This window comes from Rhynchophorus ferrugineus, unplaced genomic scaffold, assembly GCF_030347505.1.
Source record: "Rhynchophorus ferrugineus isolate W39M unplaced genomic scaffold, kcgeb_rfMv2 rfM1, whole genome shotgun sequence".
Classification (NCBI taxonomy): Eukaryota; Metazoa; Arthropoda; class Insecta; order Coleoptera; family Curculionidae; genus Rhynchophorus; species Rhynchophorus ferrugineus.
Window position 1 is genome coordinate 43077877 of NW_027472580.1, and position 19777 is coordinate 43097653.

General features: G+C 30.7%; 4 protein-coding genes across 5 annotated transcripts in view; 1 reads left to right on the forward strand and 3 right to left on the reverse strand.

The window, feature by feature from the left end:
• The window catches only part of LOC143197722 (endoribonuclease rege-1), a 53564-nt gene extending 38770 nt beyond the window's left edge, over positions 1–14794 (reverse strand). Inside the window, exon 1 of the mRNA XM_076406360.1 lies at positions 14444–14794. Coding sequence (XP_076262475.1) covers positions 14444–14653 — 210 coding nt within the window. The 5' untranslated portion in view covers positions 14654–14794. The remainder of the gene's footprint in view (positions 1–14443) is intronic.
• Positions 14795–14886: 92 nt separating this feature from the next.
• On the reverse strand, positions 14887–15515 carry LSm3 (U6 snRNA-associated Sm-like protein LSm3). Of its 2 annotated transcripts, none has more exons than XM_076419537.1 (3): positions 15358–15515; positions 15203–15310; positions 14887–15135 (listed from the first exon to the last, which is right to left on the reverse strand). In XM_076419537.1, the coding sequence occupies exons 1-3, from the start codon at positions 15484–15486 to the stop codon at positions 14959–14961; spliced, it is 414 nt and encodes a 137-aa protein (XP_076275652.1). In that variant the 5' UTR covers positions 15487–15515; the 3' UTR covers positions 14887–14958. The 2 variants fall into 2 exon arrangements, with proteins under 2 accessions (XP_076275652.1, XP_076275654.1); XM_076419539.1 differs by having other exon boundaries at positions 15361–15506.
• A 33-nt stretch (positions 15516–15548) lies between these two features.
• Positions 15549–16828, forward strand: LOC143206797 (uncharacterized). The gene is made up of 3 exons (XM_076419533.1): positions 15549–15757; positions 15807–16010; positions 16073–16828. Exons 1-3 carry the CDS (start codon positions 15642–15644, stop codon positions 16737–16739), a joined length of 987 nt encoding a protein of 328 aa, XP_076275648.1. The 5' UTR covers positions 15549–15641; the 3' UTR covers positions 16740–16828.
• LOC143206793 (vesicular glutamate transporter 3) lies at positions 16728–18958 on the reverse strand. Its single transcript, XM_076419527.1, has 8 exons — positions 18843–18958; positions 18639–18784; positions 18346–18568; positions 18177–18295; positions 17904–18101; positions 17598–17840; positions 17054–17335; positions 16728–16999 (listed from the first exon to the last, which is right to left on the reverse strand). Exons 1-8 carry the CDS (start codon positions 18844–18846, stop codon positions 16868–16870), a joined length of 1347 nt encoding a protein of 448 aa, XP_076275642.1. The 5' UTR covers positions 18847–18958; the 3' UTR covers positions 16728–16867.
• Positions 18959–19777: the final 819 nt, after the last annotated feature.

Consider the following 19777-nt stretch of genomic DNA (forward strand, 5'->3'; position numbering starts at 1 on the left):
ATAAATAAAAAGTCAGAATTAAAAATTAGTTAACAACAAATCAAGTGAACAAGCGATTTTCGTCAGAGACCAACTTGCAAAATCAGACTCTCCGTTCAAGAGAACTTTCAGAGAAACATTAAATAGAACAGTAGAGTTCTTATCAGTCGCTATAATCGTATATATCGTATAATCAGCAGTTGGGTCCGGGGACAGAATCGTCTTTAACAAAACTAAACATACGATTTAGAAAGTCATTTTCAACTCATTTCATAATTCTTTTCACCATATTCACTTATTTTCCTTTATATACTTGTTATAATAGTAACATATTTAATAAATAAACTCGTCTTTGCGCATTAATTTACGAAAAGAAGAGAGAAAAAAAAGTTTATTACATTGTTTTTTCTTCTTAACACTCAACAATCCCCATAATAAACAGAATATTTACAATCACAAGCGCAGCACATGCCTTCCTTTCATTTGGAATTAACGGAAAAAAGTGTACTAAGACCCATTAATACAGAATGAAACTATCACCACGGGTCTTAATCATTGTTAACTAAATAATCTGAATGGAAAACATTTGCGGAAAAATTATATAAAAATCATGCTGTTGTACAACACTTGTGAAACCCAAAATTCCAATGAAGTACGAGACTGGATATTCAGAAACCGATATTGCTCTTTCTATCTATGATATAATTATGATTGTATTGCTATGACGTCAGAAAGGTGCTTGCACATATTTTGATCACCCATATCTGTTGACGAAAATGCGAAATATCAACGTAAACAGCTGTCAAATAACCTAACATAATTGTTAAATTCCATAGTATTGACACTTCCCTATATGTTATCATGAAACGCCCAAAATTGCATTTTCGACGTTCATTACATATGTTGCTTGATTTGAAGAAATCTGATACCGAAATTCATCAAACACTTTTAAGACTTATAGTGATGTTGTTTGATCGTATCCAAATTGTCAGTTTTGGTTTCAATGATTTAAAAGTGACAAATGTGATTTTGATATCAGTAGCAAAAATCGCTTGGAGGACTAAAAAAGTTTAAAGACAATAAATTACAACATTTATTGGAAGAAAACCCAGATTAAACTCTTAAAGAACCTTCAGAGATCTTGGCAGTTGTTCACTTGTTTCTAGACTTTTCTGTATTGTTGCAAAAACCAGCGCTTGTGATAAAAAAACGCGTTTTTTGTATACGACTTGAAATGCTGAAGATACGCGAAAATAGATATTTTGATTAACATATATCGTAGATTGTAAAGTGAACATGTCTAAAGTTATCGCTTGGAAAACGATGAAAAATATTTTATTACAAAATGCTCTAGTTGTTCGCTTATCTCAATTCCGCCGAACACTCTGTATAAAAGTCTTTGTTAAATGAGAACGATTCGTGGTAAAGGTATACCTGTTAGCCAAAAGAATTAGTATAATAAATATTCATTGGTACCCATAAAGTGACAACAATACCTTTACCAAATGCAACCGATTCGTTTAAATAACCTTTGCGGATGGTTTTTTTTTCGTTTCAATATCCTGTACCCACGAACCACGAGACCTCGGGGAAGATCCGGGTCGTACGGACGGTCGCCGAACCAGGTTCAAGATTGTTCGGTATAGCCTTCTCGGCATATATCTAGTGGATGAGCGAAAATGATTTTAAATCCCTCAACAACAATATTACAGTTAAGATATATGATATTTCGGATTATAAGGATTTTTAATTATCGGACATTACTTTTAAACAATTAGAAGTCCTAAATAAAAAATGAGATGAATATTTTTAAAAGCATAATATATCTAATACACTACACGCAATACTCTTTATTCTTTAATAAGCCTTACCACCGCCGACTATGGAACAGTAATCGTTCTGGTCCCAGAAACTATTAACCTTCTATTTTTCAAATATGATATGTATTTGGTCTGATGACTGTATTATTTTATTCTATGTTTTTAAACAAATCATCATATCTTCTATCCAAAATATAAACGAAACTCATGCTCAAATCATTGTAATATGCTAAAATCTATTAATGTTTCCATTACCACTACAGCTGTAGAGCTACTTTTTTTAACCGACTTCAAAAAAGGAGGAGGTTCTATGTTCGACTGTATATTTTTTAATGTATGTTCGCCGATTTCTCCGTCAAATGTGGATCAATTTTCAAAATTTTTTTTTATTCGAGAAAGTGTACTTCCGATGGGGTCCCATGGAAACCAAGATCTGATGGCGGAATCCAGTGAAATCGAGAAAAATCCTCAAATTTCAAAGGCGTACAATGTTTTCACATATTTTTTATCTAAAATAATCAGATATTTGGGTATAATGTTATTGCTGAGCTGATGTGATGGAAGACAGCTCCTGAACCGTTAGAAGTTGAGGATATTTCTTTAAATATTATAGGGATGGTCAGACAACTAATTGTATACTTTGAAGTTATTTAGGTAAGCTAATGATGAAAGCGGGGACCGAACCGCTATACCCTTCAGACGAGATATAGCTGTTTTAGTGACGCGGTATCTAAACTAGAGCAATTTCGTATGAGCCTTTTACATAATAAAAAAAGTCGTTCAGTGCAAAAGCCGTCCCATTTGCTTTTTAAGTTTGCTTAACTATCCGTATCATAAAGGAAGCCGTAGAGATACTACAGGCAACTTCCTCTATGGTGTGGTGGTTGGAGCGTTCAGCTCATACGCAGAGGTCACAGGTTCGACTCCCGGCGGTGGCAACGACTTTTTGTTGATCTAGTTTGGTTATAACATTTGACAAAAATCACCTCTAATTGTTCTATATTTTCAATCAATGTTTCTTTAATTCTATTTTTCCTCATACGGACTGTACCATTACTTGACCTACCCACTGTAATACTTAATAAAATAACTGCCTAATTTATTGAGTAGATTAAGAAAGAGATTGAGGGAAAAAAGTATCGATACGTTTTGTACTGAAATACACTAAACCTTTAAATTTAGGTACTAATTTAAAATGTTTATTTAAAATAATTAAATGGTTTTTTATAATGTTTAAGAAATATATTGAATTTCTATTAAAAAATATCAGCTAACAAAAATATCGATAGATCGGTCAAAAAAATATAAAAAATATATTTTAATATAAAATATATATATTAAAAATAAATAAATTAACAAATTTTGAAAAAAAAATCAATATATCGAAATTTTTTCGGTATCCCTAGAGTAAATATCTAACACTAAAAAGAGAAAAAAAAAATTATTAACCAAAAAATTGAAACGTCTTCAAAAAATAAATAAGCAGCTCATTAAAAAGTAAAACATATAATTTTTTATTTTAAACGCAAAAGTTTTAAAATAAAACTGTACGAGCAACAAATTAGATTTGTTTTGTTCGTAATTTAATTTTATATGTATGTCACAAAATTATATTATTATTTTTGTATTGTTTGAGCTCGGCACCGACTTCAAAGTGATCAGTTTGTAGTAGTTAAAATAATATTGCAAATAGCTAAATCAGTTTAGGTATAAGGTAGGTTATTTGACTTTTTTTGCTATGTATAGAAGAGGCTCATACGAAATTGCTAGGGTTTAATTACGGAAAATAATAAAAATGCTGAAAACTTCGCTTAAGGACATATTCTTAAAGGATTAAACTTTAAATCTAGAATACCTTCTTGATAGTTTTTTCCCTTCACTACATTATTTTAATATTCGACAATCATCATTCAATACTTACAACCTAACACATCAATATAATAAGAATTCGATATTGAGTTTGGATCTATAAATTGACTGCTAAAGAAAAAAAAACAGTGCTCTCTATTATAAACTTTCTGATGGTACATGTCAGCAAATGATAAACTGTATGAATGTAAGATCTTCAACTTTGATGATATATTTTAAACAACATAATACGTCGCTTTCGCCTACCTAATGCTGTAAAAAAGTACTTCACTTCACAATGTCAGATGAAGAGATGACCAAACCAGAAATGGCCATAAAAGGACATAAAATGGACTATCGATTACTAGCACATGATAATAAAATATTAATCGCATGTAGACTAAAAAAATGTAGGTACATGAGAAAGTGTTTATGCATTTAGTTACCATGAATAAAAATAACGAAAGGAAGTATCCAGACATTCCATCATTGCAAAAAAAGTTCATCATCTTCAAGAAAAAAATAGTTAAAACATTGAACTGTTTGGGGAAATCGACTCTAAAAAACGGATTTCTCTTGGGCAGTTTTTTGGATGTGGTGTTTCTTGGGCAGTTACTAACAAAATACTTATGGTATTATTAATTGTGGAATTAATTATTACACTTTTATTATTTTAAATTATTTTCGTCAGTTTGTTTGGAAAAAAACTATGTTGGTTTTGCAGCTATCCATTTTCGTAGGAATTTTAGAATGGTCTTTCTACAGTAAGTGTATATGTTGTACAAAGGGATGATTCTTATGTATTTTACTCGCAAAGTTCGCATTTCACCATAATATTTGAGTGAAAAATAAAGAAAAGAACAAGACAAATATCATTATTTTGAAAAGCTCGATCGTTATTACGTTAAATAAAGTACTTTTAAAGAAGTTTTTGAAGCTTTTAAATATTGCAGAAAAAAATGTATGGAATTAAAAGAAAATAAATCCCAATACATTTTTTGCATTATCTTTGTCAGAATTATTTTTTTAAACTACCCCTAAATACTGACAAAATTAAAGATCTATTTAAATACTGAAATATATGACAGACCCCTTAAGCTTTAAAATAAATGCATCATCAAATATTTCAAATTAACACGCCGAAAATAAAAACTGGAATACGTAAATAGAAAAAGAGACAAATATTTAAGAGTTACAATCAATAAAAACCAAATCAACATTGGAAGTATTCCAAGTTTCGCATAGAATAATTATAAAGGCATTTCATTCGGTCGGTATAGGTTGAAAATCAAATGAAACACATTGCAAAAAGAGAATTTTGATTTCTGTGAGAATTTGTCGTAACAACTAAACAATTATAGACAATATTGTATTAATTAAGCAATAATAACGAAAATAATTTTAACTAATTTTATTATTAATATTTATTTGAATTAATGAATACACTTTATTTCAAATAATGTTAAAAACTTCGTTAAATATATTAGGTCTCGCATATTGAATTAATTCGTAATATTTTACAAAAGATGACGTGGCATATCATATCCAACAATCTGTTCCAATAAGTCTAGTCCAAAAATAATCGTATTTTAATGCAAAATGGTGATCTAACTGATTGAATGTATTCATTAAATTTCTTGAAACATCTTACAATAGTTCTGTTAACTCTGTGGGAGTGCGAAATGATCTATCACAGTAGTTTGTGTCGTTTCTTCATTGTTTTCAACATAACAGATTGTAACACATAATCATTCTAGCCGCTCTAACACTTCAATATCACTTTTGTAGAATGATTTATCTTTTGCCTCAAAATAGGCCTGTCACCAGTTGCTGTCCACTCAGATGACGAGCGTTTTGATTCCGAGTGAAGTGATAGATCCATGTTTCATCCATTGTTCCATATCGACGCAAAAATTCCTGTTTATTATGTTTAAACATGGCCAAACACTGCTGATTCTCATTAACACGTTCCTGTTTTTGGTCAACAGTGAGCAAACGCGGTACCCACTTTGAACAGAGCTTTCTCAACTTTTAGTGTTAGATTTTTTTTATGCTTTCTAGTGTTACCACCTCACTTGGACGTCCACTGCATTATGCATCATCGGTATCTCTAGGACCACGTTTGAGGTCAGCAAACCAACGTTTTATTATTGTTTCTAATGGAGTGGACACCTTATAACACTTTTCAAACCATTGCTTCGCTTGAACGGTATTTTTTCCCATCAAGAAGCAGTGTAAAATTAAAACACGAAATTGTTTTTGTTCATTGTTTTGAAAATAACAATAGTAGTGTCACTCTAGCGCCATCTATGTGTTAGGTCCGGGAATTTTCAGGTCTTGTGTTAGTAGTGGAAGCAAATATATAATATTACAAACTTCGTGACCAATCTGATATTTGCTGATACAGATATTGATGCCATTAGCATTTTCCGAGATATAGTTTGTATTGTAGAGCCACAGAGTTTGATAATTAATTATGAAGAAAAGATCAAGTATTGGCAATTACGGACGGATCGCCTGGTATTGTAAATCTCAACGGGATCCTGTTAGAACAAGTGCAGGAGTGCAAGTACTCTGGATAAATAACAGTAATAGAAAGTGAAGTTTGTTGCTGAAATAATAAGGTTATGTTACAGGATGATGGTGCGTGTGGAAGAGAGAAAAAATCACCAACAATACTAAAATCCGCCTTTTTCGAACGCTTAACTTGCCAATCCCTCTGTATGGCTCCGAAACTTGGACACTGTTACAATCTGATATCTATAAGCTTGAGGTCTATCAAACACAATGCTTAAAGCAAATTCTAGATTATTCTCTTCGAGACTATATTAGAAATGAAGTCATTCATAGCCATTCATTTAACAATCAATCCACAGTCGAGAAACAAATTCAGAGGCATAGATTACAATGGTTTGGAAATGTCTGTTATATGAAAGGTGAATGAATTCACGTCAGACGTCTGGGATGAAATCTACATTTTGTATGGATGAAGCTTCGAAAAATATATGGTCAAGATCATAGAAAAAGATTAAAATAGAAGAATAACATTGGAAGAATAATCGAAGTCTTGTGGCATCAACATCAGCGTATTGATTGAAAAGTGTACCTACCCTCTCCCCGCGTGTCGGCTATGTATTGGTGATAATGATGGTTGGTTTGTCCATTCTATGTGATGATATTGGTTCGAGAACGACTCGGACAGTGTTCAGTTATGAAGATTTTGAGAAGCTTTTGAAAAATTTCGGTGAAAAAATATCAACGAGGAAGAAAATTGGCTATGTAAGTAATTGAAACGCAATTGCTATTGTGAGATGTCATTTAACTTGCTGTTTCAACGACAACAAAAGAAACCATTTTTATATTGGATAATCACCGGTGATAAAAAATTAGTCATGGGTTAAGTCCAATGAGCCGTCAATATCAATCTAATCTGTGCATTTGGTCTACTCTAAACTGTTAGCACGAAATGAAATTAAAGCTGATAATCACAATCGACTCTAATTTATGCACATAAACCTTACATTACAGAAAAAGCGATAAGAGTACCCCAAAAGACACGAAAACCTATTGATAAATATGCTCACAAGGTGCAATACCTATTAAAAACAAGTCTACCCCTACGCCTTTCTCCAGATATTACTTCGTCAGATTACTGCTTGTTCTAATAAATGACATATCGATAAGATATATGTAAATTGCAAAATTCGTTAATTAATGAATTACATCCGTAGCGACCTTGAGACATGTCGGATTTTATATCCTACAAAATACCCTAAAATATTATCCCAGATGTTGAACACGTACTGGGTTGCCAGAAATGATGACCAGTAAACAATAACGAAAAGCTGGCAACCCCGAAACGTTGATCTCGGATATTGAAGGGTACTTTGGATTTTTGGAACGCAAGCGTCTCTCAGATAACCCTGCGCCGCTCTCTTTATCCCTTTATATTTTCTTTGCCTTTTTATAACGTCAATACATAACGGTCACATCATGTAACCATCACTGTAACATTATTTTTATTTCGTCCTACGTCCATTCACCGAGGGATAATCCCCAAACATCTAAAGACAAAAGAAGAGTTCTTCCGATAAAAGAAATAGTAGACAGCGAGATAAAATATTTTACAATTTTTTAATAAGGTATTTCTTATAAAAAACGAATTAATTACACCTAATATTACCTAATGTTTGTATGTGAATTTACTTAAATGTTTAGGTGAACAGTTTAAAAAATATAATTCAAATATTCGCATTAATTATAATGATGAGAAACCGATGCTGGGCAGCATCATACAAGGAAACAGCTGTATCGGTCAAACAATGACCGTCAACGAACCGGTCAAATAAGAAACCGTCGCTGACCCACTAACGTATCATGATACGTACGCATCCGACATTATCACAAATGAATTCTGAAAGTATATTTAATCTACGCGATCTAGAAACATATCAAGATGTTCTTGTCGTTAGTATTATTTGTCAGTTATACTGTTATACTAGGTACACTAGAGGTACATAAACTTAATCGAAATCGAATACACTGAACAAATTTTGAAGTGTTTCAAATTAAGAATATATCATTTTTATGTTTGCTGCTGCATATTTTTTTATTACATCTTACTTTAGATACGCCTAATACAATCTTAATTTACAAATTAATTTATTGCTATTGTTCTGTTATACTTGCATAAATTCACAAGCAAAACGAGTGTGGGATAAATGCATCAGTACGTATTTCTAAAATTAAAATTAAATTAGACTACTTAAGCTAAAGTTAAGAGTAACACTTTACAATATACAAGTTCGTGTGGTTTGGTTCGCTTCAATAATCTGATGACCTGCGCATCGTCCAGTAAATGTGTGCATATGTGCATTGCTGTGATTCTTTTATGTTTTACGGCAAAATCTTCGATATCTACGTAGATCAATTTGATTTCGAGGTCATTGTGCAATTCGCTGGTTGCGTAGCGATAAACGTTGATAATTAATTGAAGAACTTTGTTATGGCAACGTTCAATTGCTAATCGGTTTGATGTCTTATAGGCAAATAGACTTTATTATCATCGACTAATAAATCAATCAATTTATAACCAGATTCTAATTAGTACTGTTGTTTAATTTTGAGTATGTTCTGCTCCGTAACATACTCAAAAACGTATAAACGTATATATTATTAACATATAAATTTTAACCGCTAGGATGAAACATGGATCCATCACTTCACTCCAGAATCAAAACGATCGTTAACTGAGTGGACAGCAACTGGTGACAGGCCTATTTTGAGTCAAAAGATAAATTGTTCTACAAAAGTGGTACGGAAATGTTATAGCGCCGCTGAAATGATTGTGTAGCTCTTGATGGAGATTACATTGATTAATAAAGCCAATATTGAACAAAAAAAAACGCGTTTTCTTTGTTACGCCAGGGACTTTTCAGCCCATATGTTACCTTGTACAAATAAGTTTTGGTGGTTTTTTTCATATCTTTTATCGAACCATTTTATTCAAAAAAATTTGCAAAACGTATTTAACACAATTCAGAGCACATAACTCTAAGCACATATACTCTCTTTGAAAAAATTCCTGGTCGAAGAACTGACCCAATTGTTGGCTTCACGTAAGAAGCTGAGTGGCTAGGCCAGTGGTAATCAAAAGGGGCAATGTTTGATGAATACAAGGTAGGGTAGAGGATCTTTAAACATATCCATGTAGATTTTCAAGAATTTTGCTAGATGTGACAACGCCAAAGTAACCGATATTAAGGTTTTAGCCACGACAATATAGATACAAAAAATATCTATTATTTTTTTGTTAATGTTTTTAACATCAGCTGCGATATCTCTAATTATGTCCAATAACAAATCCGCCACTTTAAGTAAATCCACGTGAATGGTTATATATTTAAATGGCAGAAGATATTTGAAGACAAATTTCTATGACGATAAGGAATTACAAAATAGTAGTTCCAATTTTTAGTGCTTCTTCTCTCATTAGACATCAATAGGCAAAATCAAAAAATAGATTAAACTACATGTGATAAGCAGTGTATATCAAAGTTGATCAAAGTTGACATAAGTGTACAATAGATGAGATAGATTTAATAGAGAGAGAGATATATAAAAAAAAAGCTTAGCTTAAAATATCTCCTATTATTGGTACAGGAGGCCAAATTGCCAAACCAAGTTGCAAAGAGTTGTCTATCAGAGCCTCATATAAAATTCCTGAGGATCGAATAGATCATATTATACTAAAAACAAAAATTATATGACATTTCTTGAAAGAAACTCAAGCGCCATTTGTTAGCGGCCGTAGTTTGGAACGTTCGCATTAGCTTTCTGGCCATATCCTAAATAAATTCCCGATTTTTTATTTAAATATAAAACTTGTAATTAGATACAGCGAGAAACACGATCCAACATGATGTATATGACACAAACAAATAAAATGTTATTTTGAAAAACATCGCTTGAATGCAGCGATACACAAAACAGATATTATTTTTGGGAAAACCTTTTCAAAAAAATATTTCAAAATAAGTTAGTATGACCAGCAATTATTTCTCATCAATGCCATATATAGGACATGCTTTATTTTCGGCTGTTAAACAACGGGTATCTCCACAGGTAGAAAAAAAATTATTTTGACATAGAGCAAAATATTTGAAGCCATGTTTCTTCACCTATGTTCAAAAGAATTATACACCGATTGAATATTTTCGATATATCAATTGCAGATGAAGCTGACGGTGAAATATTTAGTCATATATTGTTGGATTTGATAGATCATTGAAAAAACATATCGTAGAATGTATACGGGTTATGTAATGTGAACGGGTTTAAAATACAAAAAACTTACTTTAAAATACTATATTATTTTATGAAAAGAAGAGGCGACTTGTTACAGCGCCAATACAAAACGACACTGAGGGTTTCAATCTATTAGAAAACAGAACAAACCACTCTCGACGTCGATTTTTTGGAGATCTGTTTCGTTATACCGTTTCTGTTATTTACCGTTTTTGTTTGGTTATATTACATTTATTAAGTCTTAAAACACTTGCCGTATTTAATACAGTAATTAACCTAACGCACTTGAAGCAAAAAATGTCATGTAATTTAAAGAGTTCTTGGTGAAACTGCAGAGGTCATCAAGATGGTTGAAAAAAATATATGATACACAATACAAATCACTCTTCTTGCTCACCGAAATCAAAATGTATGGTTATAGTCAGGTTATGAAAGGAAAGAAAAATAAGTCTACCGATTGTAACAAGTTTCAATGGAGTGTATGATGAGAAATGCCATATTTATAAAAATTACCACATTGATGCAAGGAAACTCAACCATATTTGTAAATAATCATCCAATGAATGTTTTTCACTTTTATACAGAAAAATTTATTGGAATTACTAAAAACAATGAGAAAAATCGTAAGTAGACGATAATTACGATAAGTGTGCGTGAATTAGTTTTGTATTCATTTTGGCAGTTAATATAATACCAGAAAAAAACTATCTCACTTTAACTTACCATTACATAAAAAAAGCTTCAGATCGAGATTGGATACTACTTCAGACATGCGAGTATACAGACATGTAACTTCGGGCATTGAATGAACAAACAATACTTAATAAAACTGGGAAACAATTTCATTTTACATATTAAAAGTTAAAGTAAAGAATGAAAATGTTCTTCAAGGGTAACAGAGTTCGTATTAAAAATGTATGTCTAATTAATCTATATATTTCTATAACAAAATAATATAAATCCGTTTCATTTTATTCATTGAATACTGAAAAAAATGTCTAATGTAATTCAAAACAAAACAATTTATAGAGAGTGAGTAAACTTAACAAGCGAATGACAGAAGAAGTTTTTTGAATAATGGTATACACTAAACCCAATTAATTTCCTATCAATCTAATAGTAAATGAATGTTAATTAATAACATATTCACAATATTTTAAAGTATATAACAAATAAAATATTAAAAAAAAAATTTAACTTAACTATTTAGTGAGTTCCTTATTTATTTTTAGTCGGTTCAATTTTTTGTTAAAAATATATTATTTGTCTCTTTTTAGTGTTAGATGTTTACTCAATAAATTACGCAGTTATTTCATTAAGTATTACAAAAGGTAGGCCAAATAAAGGTAAAGCCCGGAGGAGGAAAAATAGGAGTAAAGAAACAACGATCGAAAATAAGGAAAGCTTCAGGCCCCGGGGTCCTCTACCTAGTCTAAGTAAATTGACAAATGTTTTAACCTAACTAGAACAACAAAAGGTCCTTGCCTCCGCCGGGAATCGAATCCGCAACCTACGGATGTAAGCTGAACGCTCTACAATTACATCACAGAAGAAGTTGCCTGCTATATTTCTACGACTTTCCATATGATATGGTTAGTGCTTAAAAATCAAACTGAACGGCTTTCGCACCGAATGACGTCGGGTCGTCCATCACATTAGTTCAGCAATAATATTATACACAAATATCTGATTATTTTAGATAAAAAAAAAATACGTGAAAACTTTATATGTGAATTTGAAATTTGAAGATTTATCTCGATTTCCCCGATAGATACAGTCCAACACAGAACATCCTCCTTTTTTGAAGTCGGTTAAAAAGATAGCAATTAATTTAAAATATGTATCAAATATTATATGATTAGAAGAAAAGACAGATTGTATAACCCGCAATGCATATGTATATAGATTAATATTAAACAGTCACATCTAGAAAAAATCCCAAACATAAATGACCGTGGCCTAAATGGCTCGTTATTTTTGCCAAATATGAAGGCGGATTTAAGCCTTGACCAATCGATAACGAGCCATTCAGTACCTGCGTCCGAAAGACATTTGAATGACGCAAAAATAATCTAAGGTGTATTGACCTATATAAAGCTGCTTATATTACGATGAGGATCCGCTATGAATCGCTTGGCCTTTGGACATCTCTGCCATTGTACGCCAATACGGATGAGCTCGTTGTAGATCGCTTAAGAAATAAAAATTATACGTAGGTATAATAAAAGGCGATAAAATTTTATTTCAATATTGGCTAAGCGGTGGACGGCATTCCCTTACGGAATATATTATTTAAAATTGCATAATTCAATTTACCATTTCAAAATACTTATAACTTTCGTGTCGACGATTAAATTAATTGTTTTCTGCTAATCTAAACTATTGATTCTTGCATATTTAATACTGATTAGTACAATAACAAAAGTATTAAAGCAGTAAAACAAATGTAATGAAAAAACATTAATAAAAATAAAATAAACTGATTAAGTCAAAATTTAAATCCGGAATTAAAAAGTTTCTGCCCCAGTTTGTCTACATAATCAGCACAGCCCTTAGGCTATATAATAAAAAAAAATACGAAGTCAAATGATCGCACCAAATATGATTAATTTTTTTAAAACTACTTTTCAACATCAGAAAAAAACGATTGGTATGAGTCAGAAATATATCCAGCGATATCCGAAATCATACACTAAATAATAATTCGAAAGCTGGTGACAATTTTAAATATAAAACGTCACCGTTTCACAAGAAATCGAAACAAGGAAATGTATTACAGAAATATAATAAGCACAAACTTGCCTAGACCAGGATGCGCCTTTTTATTAGTTTTAGCCTTCAGAACGAAACGCCTTTTACCTAGATATTTATCTACAATTAACTGTGTAACACAATCTACTGAAAAAGCATTGTTTTTTTCGTCAATCGGAATTTTATGTTTATATTAATAAAGTTAATTCACTGGTATGGTATTTGTCTAGATACTTACTAAAAATTCTAGTATTCTAAATTAACTCAACGGATAGTATACATTATAAGAAGTATTCAAACCGTTTTTATTTTTTTCGATATATATTTTTATTTTATACGCTTCCATTTTTGTACAGATAATCAGTTGTTTAAGTGCTAATGACGTATCTATTAAAATATTTGTCGTTTGCTTCTTCTATGTTACATTATAAGTTAGTTGTAATAAAAAAAATATTTAAGAAATAAGGCTACCAAACAATGATTACAAGTATATATAGTAATATTAAAGTCAAAAGTATATTACCAGCATTATGATCAATTAGCGTTAAAACTGTACCATTAGAGATTAAGCTATAAAACATAAAACATAGTAAATTGAAAATTACAGATATTTGATAAAATGGTAAATTAAATAATTATATTAGTGCAATTATAGCATGCTGTTTAATAGTGTGGATTTATCTATATTCTTCTGTAAATTTAATTTAACAAATTATCAAAATGATTCACTATTCATTATTAGATTCACTATTCACTAATTAAGATATGCAAACATTATTTAATTATTTATGTTGGAATGTGTAAAATTGTATTTTTTACAAAGACTTGAATTTCTTATTTTGTGTTAAACACTGAGTAATATCACAATTTTATTGCAAAACTTATTTATGATTTCATGTAAAACACATAACGATTGAATTAATTGATAATGTATCAAAATTGCCATATTATTAATTTTCATAACTAATGCATTATTGTATCAAAAATATCAAATCGAGACATGTTTAACGGTTTCTCAAACTCATCAGCCAGTAATGATAAATGTTTTTTTCATGCATATTCAAAGTGAGTTTTTGGTGAACAGATCCTGATTGAAGAACAAAAGTAAAAGTATGTGTCCTCGTTTCCCTTGGGGTCAAATCCGTCTCCAATTCGTTTAAATTTATCCGCTTGGCCCAGTTTCTAACTGGGTAAAACCATCTCCTACTAAGTCTTGTTTTTTCACTTCTCTAACTCACCTGAAGTCGGGTGATAAAATCGCCACTAACTGATCGGGACACCCCCTCAGGCCCTGAAAACAAAACATCGAACACCACGGCTTGATCACTGGTTCGTGTCTTTTCTTTTAAAATAGCCGCAAACAACACCAATATCCTGTCCAAATTCTCTTTGAGAAGGGGCACACATGACAATTTGATTTTTACCGTACCGACTACGTTTTTTGACATCTTCGATGATGTCCATTCTTACATTCTGTACACAGTGTGTAATTTTTTACAATTCATTAATTTCTACAAAAATTATAAGTTTACTTTTTGTTCCGACAAAACCACGATTTCGTACTGTTAGTGACTACAGCGCCATCAGATGGAACATGTTACGGTGACAAATGAAATTACAATTTTTGCGGTTATTTTAAAAACCAAGCGTGATGGCATAAAAAAAAATAAAAAAACAGGGCACTAATTACAAATTTATATTTTTTACTGTTATACTTAACTTATATTACTTATTATGAAATAATACATTATATTCATGAAGTTCTCATTGGCGGTGAAACTAAAATAACTCCATCTCCTCGAATAAATAACATTGGAATACTTCTTTTTGTGGTTTTATATACTTCTTCATATGTCTCTTCATCAATCTCCACTGTAGTTATAGTCTCCTCAGCATCACTTAATATCATATTCATATGTTGGTCGTAGGCCTAAAATATTAATATTCATCAATAAAAGAAATAAAATATATATATAAAACCTATTTTTTTAACTAACATGTAAACGTCCTCTTATTTCTCTATCATTTCTCATTTTCACATAAATTCTTTCATCCAAACTTAGCCTCACTAAATCCAGCGGCTCTTTTACAGTAATGGAAGGAATCTAAAACATCTTCTTTAGAGACCTACTAAATTATTATAAACACTTACTACATCTAATTCATCAGCCATAATAATGTTGTTTGATAAAATGTATTGGATTTTTATGTAATAATTGCAATTTAACCGCACTGATTTTTTAAGAACAATTACTTTAAAGTGTAACCTAAATCTACTCATTTTACTTTTGGCTTTAATACAAGTAAACTAACTTATTGTAATTGGACATAACCACAAAATATTAAAATGGACATAACCTGTAAAGCTGTATGATTGTATATTTAATAACAAAGTATATTATAAATATATTGGCCAATTTTTAATTATTAGCCAGTATGACTGAAGCTCCTATTTTAACAGCAAAACAGAAAAAATCGTCGTTATCTGCAAAAAAAGCTAGAACTAAAGAAACTATTAAAAACTCTCTGTATACACCATATAAACAATACTGGTATGTTTTTTATCTTTCATTATATAAAATAATTAGCTTTAATTTATAGGCCATGTATTAATGAAAATCACTATGATTCACTGAAAGAAAGTTTAGATCAATATTTACCAGAACTGTTACCAGAAAAAGTCAAAGTACCTTGGTCAGATCTAAAAGGCATTCAAAAGAAAAACAGAAAGAAGATAAGACAAAAATTATTAAGAAAAACATTGTTAGCTAAACGTGGTACATTAGAACGTCAACCAATTAACAAGTAGGTATAATATTTTACGATATATAATTCACTTTCAAATTATAATTATGTAAATCATATAGGGATGGATTAGTTTTGGGGGTAAATGATGTATCAAAAGCTTTAGAAACTGGCAAGGCAAGTCATATTTTACTGAGTGATGATATTGAACCAAAATTATTAGTTCAACACATCATTGATCAGGCCGTTTTGAATAAGGTACCCATACTTGTTGTACCAGATCTGAGAAATATTTTAAAACAAAAATGTGGAATTGCAAGTATTGCTTTGGCACTTAGTAATAATGAAAAATATGCATGTTTACAAACTAAAATTGAAGAGATAAGCATTCATTATCCAATACCAACAAACCATATACATTATAATAGATTACAAAGTATCAAAATGCCCTCAGAAAATAAGCAAGCTACTCAGCTTACAGAAACTGATACAAACATTTTACAAGTTAATGATTCTAAAAATACCGAAAACAAAAATACTATTGCAGATCAACCTATAACAGCTTTAAATAAATCACTTTATTTAATTAGAACTGATAAGGAAAGGAGGGTTTTTATCCCTCAACAAAAAAAGGATCAACCAACCTTAATGCAATTAGAGAAATTGCCATTCTCTTTTAATAACAATCCTGAATTATACAAAGCTTTAAAAGTTAAACGATCAAAACAAAATAAAAATAGGCTTAAAGTTAAAATAAACGCATTAAAAAAACAGAAATTAACTAAATAATTAATTTTAATCATTAATTTTATATATACAGAAATAAAGAATGAAAATAATATAAAGCTTTTTAATTTACTTAATGTCAATAATAATATTTTTAAATATACAAGTGTGTTTTCATATATAGAGGATTTCTAATCATTTCCTCGTACTCCTTTATTCCATTCCTGTTCTTCCCCTGATCCAAAGATTGTGTAGAAAAGGAATTCTATTATCAACATCAGATTAGAAGTCCAAAATATGATTCTCCAAGATTTTATAGAATTCTAAAAATAAACAATTAGTAAGTAGCTTTTATAGGCTAAAACTTATGTAATAACATCTTTTCGAGTAACTTCATTAACAAACAATGGTACACCAATTCCAGAGAGGGTTCCCGCTGTATTGGTTATTCCCATCAGAGTACCAGCAAAATTAGGGGCGATATCAATGTGATTTGCTAGATATCCAGAAAACATTCCACCCATTAACATCACGGCTAATGTTATTAATATTAGAATGGCGGTTACATTTTCTATATAGCATACACCAATGAAGCAAAATAGAGGACCTATACATTGAATTCCTGTTGCAACTTTTCTAGCTTCGGTTGTTGTAAAAACCTATAAAATATACTCAATTATTATTTTATATTATATTAAATTTAATTGATAATACGTTGTAATTATTTCATATATGTGTATTAGATAGCTAATTCATCTTTTAAGAATAGAGACTATTCATTCTAAAAATACAATAGATGTTGAGTGTCTCTTAATTCTATTTAATAATATCTTCTATGTTTAGATGTTTTTTAACCATAACAATACCATCAAAATATTAGTAAATATTATTTGTAATAGTAGTCATATTTTTATATAGTACCTTTTTTGCCCTTAGAATATCCATTATTTTGCCAAGAATAATCATAAAGAAAAATACACTCAAAAACGGCACTGCGGTATACAGAGCGTTTTCTGATATTTTCAAGTTTAACACATCCTTCATAAAAAGCGGTAGTTCTATTAGTAATGTATACCAAGCCCAATTACAACAAGTTTGCGCCACAAGAATAGACCAAAATTCCATTGATCTGAATACTTTGCCCCAAGGTACTTTGGGTTTTTTCTAATAAAAAAACAATTAGTGTTTTTTTGTAACAATATAATTTACATATCTTATATATCTTACTGTAGGAAGCTTTCCTTGGCTAATTGAATTAATAATATGTTGACTTTCCTCATGACTTATGAACCAATGAGTGGATGGACTATCTCCAACGAATACTCCCCATACAATGAGCCATAATGCACTAACGCCTCCTTCAATATAGTAAATATATTCCCATCCCAAACCCGCTGCTATATATCCAGCTGCCAGTGTATAAACCTATATACAGGACGATTACCATATTGAATATAGTTAACTAAGAATGAAAGAGCGAAGCAATGCAGGATATCTTACTACTGCACCCATTGAAGTTCCTGAAAATGCGACGCTGGTCATGAAGCTTCTTTCGTCAACAGGTGACCAAGCTGCAAGCATGACATGAGTGCTGGGATAGGATGCCCCTGCACTAAGTCCTAATAATACATTCTGTGTTGTTTTATTAATTTTGTAAAGTGATTATTACCTTGAAGTAATCGAAGTATAAGCATGGCTCCATAATGTATTTTCGACGCAAGTGGGGTTAGAAGAGATCCAAGGATGTTTAAGAAGACAGCACCGAAAAATACCCACTTGGCACTATATCTTTCTGCAATTATTGCTCCAGGTAGCATAGTTAAAATGTACCCCCAAAAATAAGAGCTTAATAGTAATCCTTGTATCCTTTTAGACCAAATAAACGGCCCGTCCTGAAAAGCGTTATTATAACATTTATTTATGTTTTGTTGGTTTAACCAGTTTGATCAATTCAAATCATACCTCCGACTGATCATATTCAGCAATTCCTATCGCTGTGTGATTTACCATACGAACTATACCAACATGGAAATTCACTCTCATCCCATAAATAACTGCTAATGCAATAGAAAGCTGCACAGCATGGAAATGTCGATATTGAAATTTTCCTATATAATGCAAAATATTTATATTGATAATTATACCTGCTTACTTATTCTTTAATACCCATTTATATAGTTTATTGACCTATGTTTATTTAAGATTTTAAAAATTATGAATAATACATATCGTATAAAAAATGACAAGAAAAAATAAAATGCATGAAGTTGTCTTTTCATAATTAAAGGTAAAGTCATAGGGTAAAGTGCACTCTTACGCATCAGACGGATCGTCTTTTTTGACATATTATTTTAATAAATTATCATATTTAAATTATAACTACGTTTTGTACTAATAAAGTTAATAATCCGTCATTTGAAATATTTAAATGCGTGCAAAAATATTATTCAACTTATTTTAATAAATAACAAAATCATTTAATCGAATTTGCATATTACTTCATATTTGTTTTTATGTATTAGATTTGATTCTTGTATCTGCATAATCCTTGACGAAATTCAGTCCCCCAACCATACATACTCTATGGTCTTGGCGATCTCTTCAATACAGTTGGATATGCGTTATGTCATTTAATATTTGCATTTATCTCTTTGACTGGGGGGCTAAGGAGTTTCAGTCTATCTTTACTTATTTATACTACTTATTACTTAGATTACCTACTCTAAGAGTTTGAACTTCCATAATTGGTTGACTTTACTGTCATTAAGGTAAATAGTAATATTGGATCCATTTATCATTAAGTTGTTTGTCTCGTCTGTTTTTAAGCTGTACAAGAATCCTAAATACTTATAGCGAAAATAGCGTTAGTTTGATAACACCCAAATAATGGTTTAAATTACACGTCTGAACACCCTTCTTACCTGATGAGATTGTCGTGCCGTTAAATGCACAACTGATGTAATAAGTGTTATAATTTTTTACAACAAATCTTCAAAAATGCCTCACGTAATTAATGGACGCCCCCAAACATATTTATTTAATTAGGCTATATTTAATCAGACTATTTAATAAGGTATAATTTAAAATAAAACAGAAGCAAC

Excerpts from the sequence above, each read along its gene's own strand:
- LSm3 (XM_076419537.1), bottom strand. The coding sequence starts at position 15,486 with ATGAGTAGATTTAGGTTACACTTTAAAGTAATTGTTCTTAAAAAATCA. Across the intron at positions 15,311-15,357 it reads TGGCTGATGAATTAGATGTA|ATTCCTTCCATTACTGTAAA; the intron begins GTAAGTGTTTAT and ends AAGATGTTTTAG. Across the intron at positions 15,136-15,202 it reads AAATAAGAGGACGTTTACAT|GCCTACGACCAACATATGAA; the intron begins GTTAGTTAAAAA and ends TTAATATTTTAG.
- LOC143206793 (XM_076419527.1), bottom strand. Across the intron at positions 18,296-18,345 it reads TATACTTCGATTACTTCAAG|GACTTAGTGCAGGGGCATCC; the intron begins GTAATAATCACT and ends ATGTATTATTAG. Across the intron at positions 18,102-18,176 it reads GAACTTCAATGGGTGCAGTA|GTTTATACACTGGCAGCTGG; the intron begins GTAAGATATCCT and ends TCCTGTATATAG.
- LOC143206797 (XM_076419533.1), top strand. The coding sequence starts at position 15,642 with ATGACTGAAGCTCCTATTTTAACAGCAAAACAGAAAAAATCGTCGTTA. Across the intron at positions 15,758-15,806 it reads ACACCATATAAACAATACTG|GCCATGTATTAATGAAAATC; the intron begins GTATGTTTTTTA and ends TTTAATTTATAG. Across the intron at positions 16,011-16,072 it reads GAACGTCAACCAATTAACAA|GGATGGATTAGTTTTGGGGG; the intron begins GTAGGTATAATA and ends TAAATCATATAG.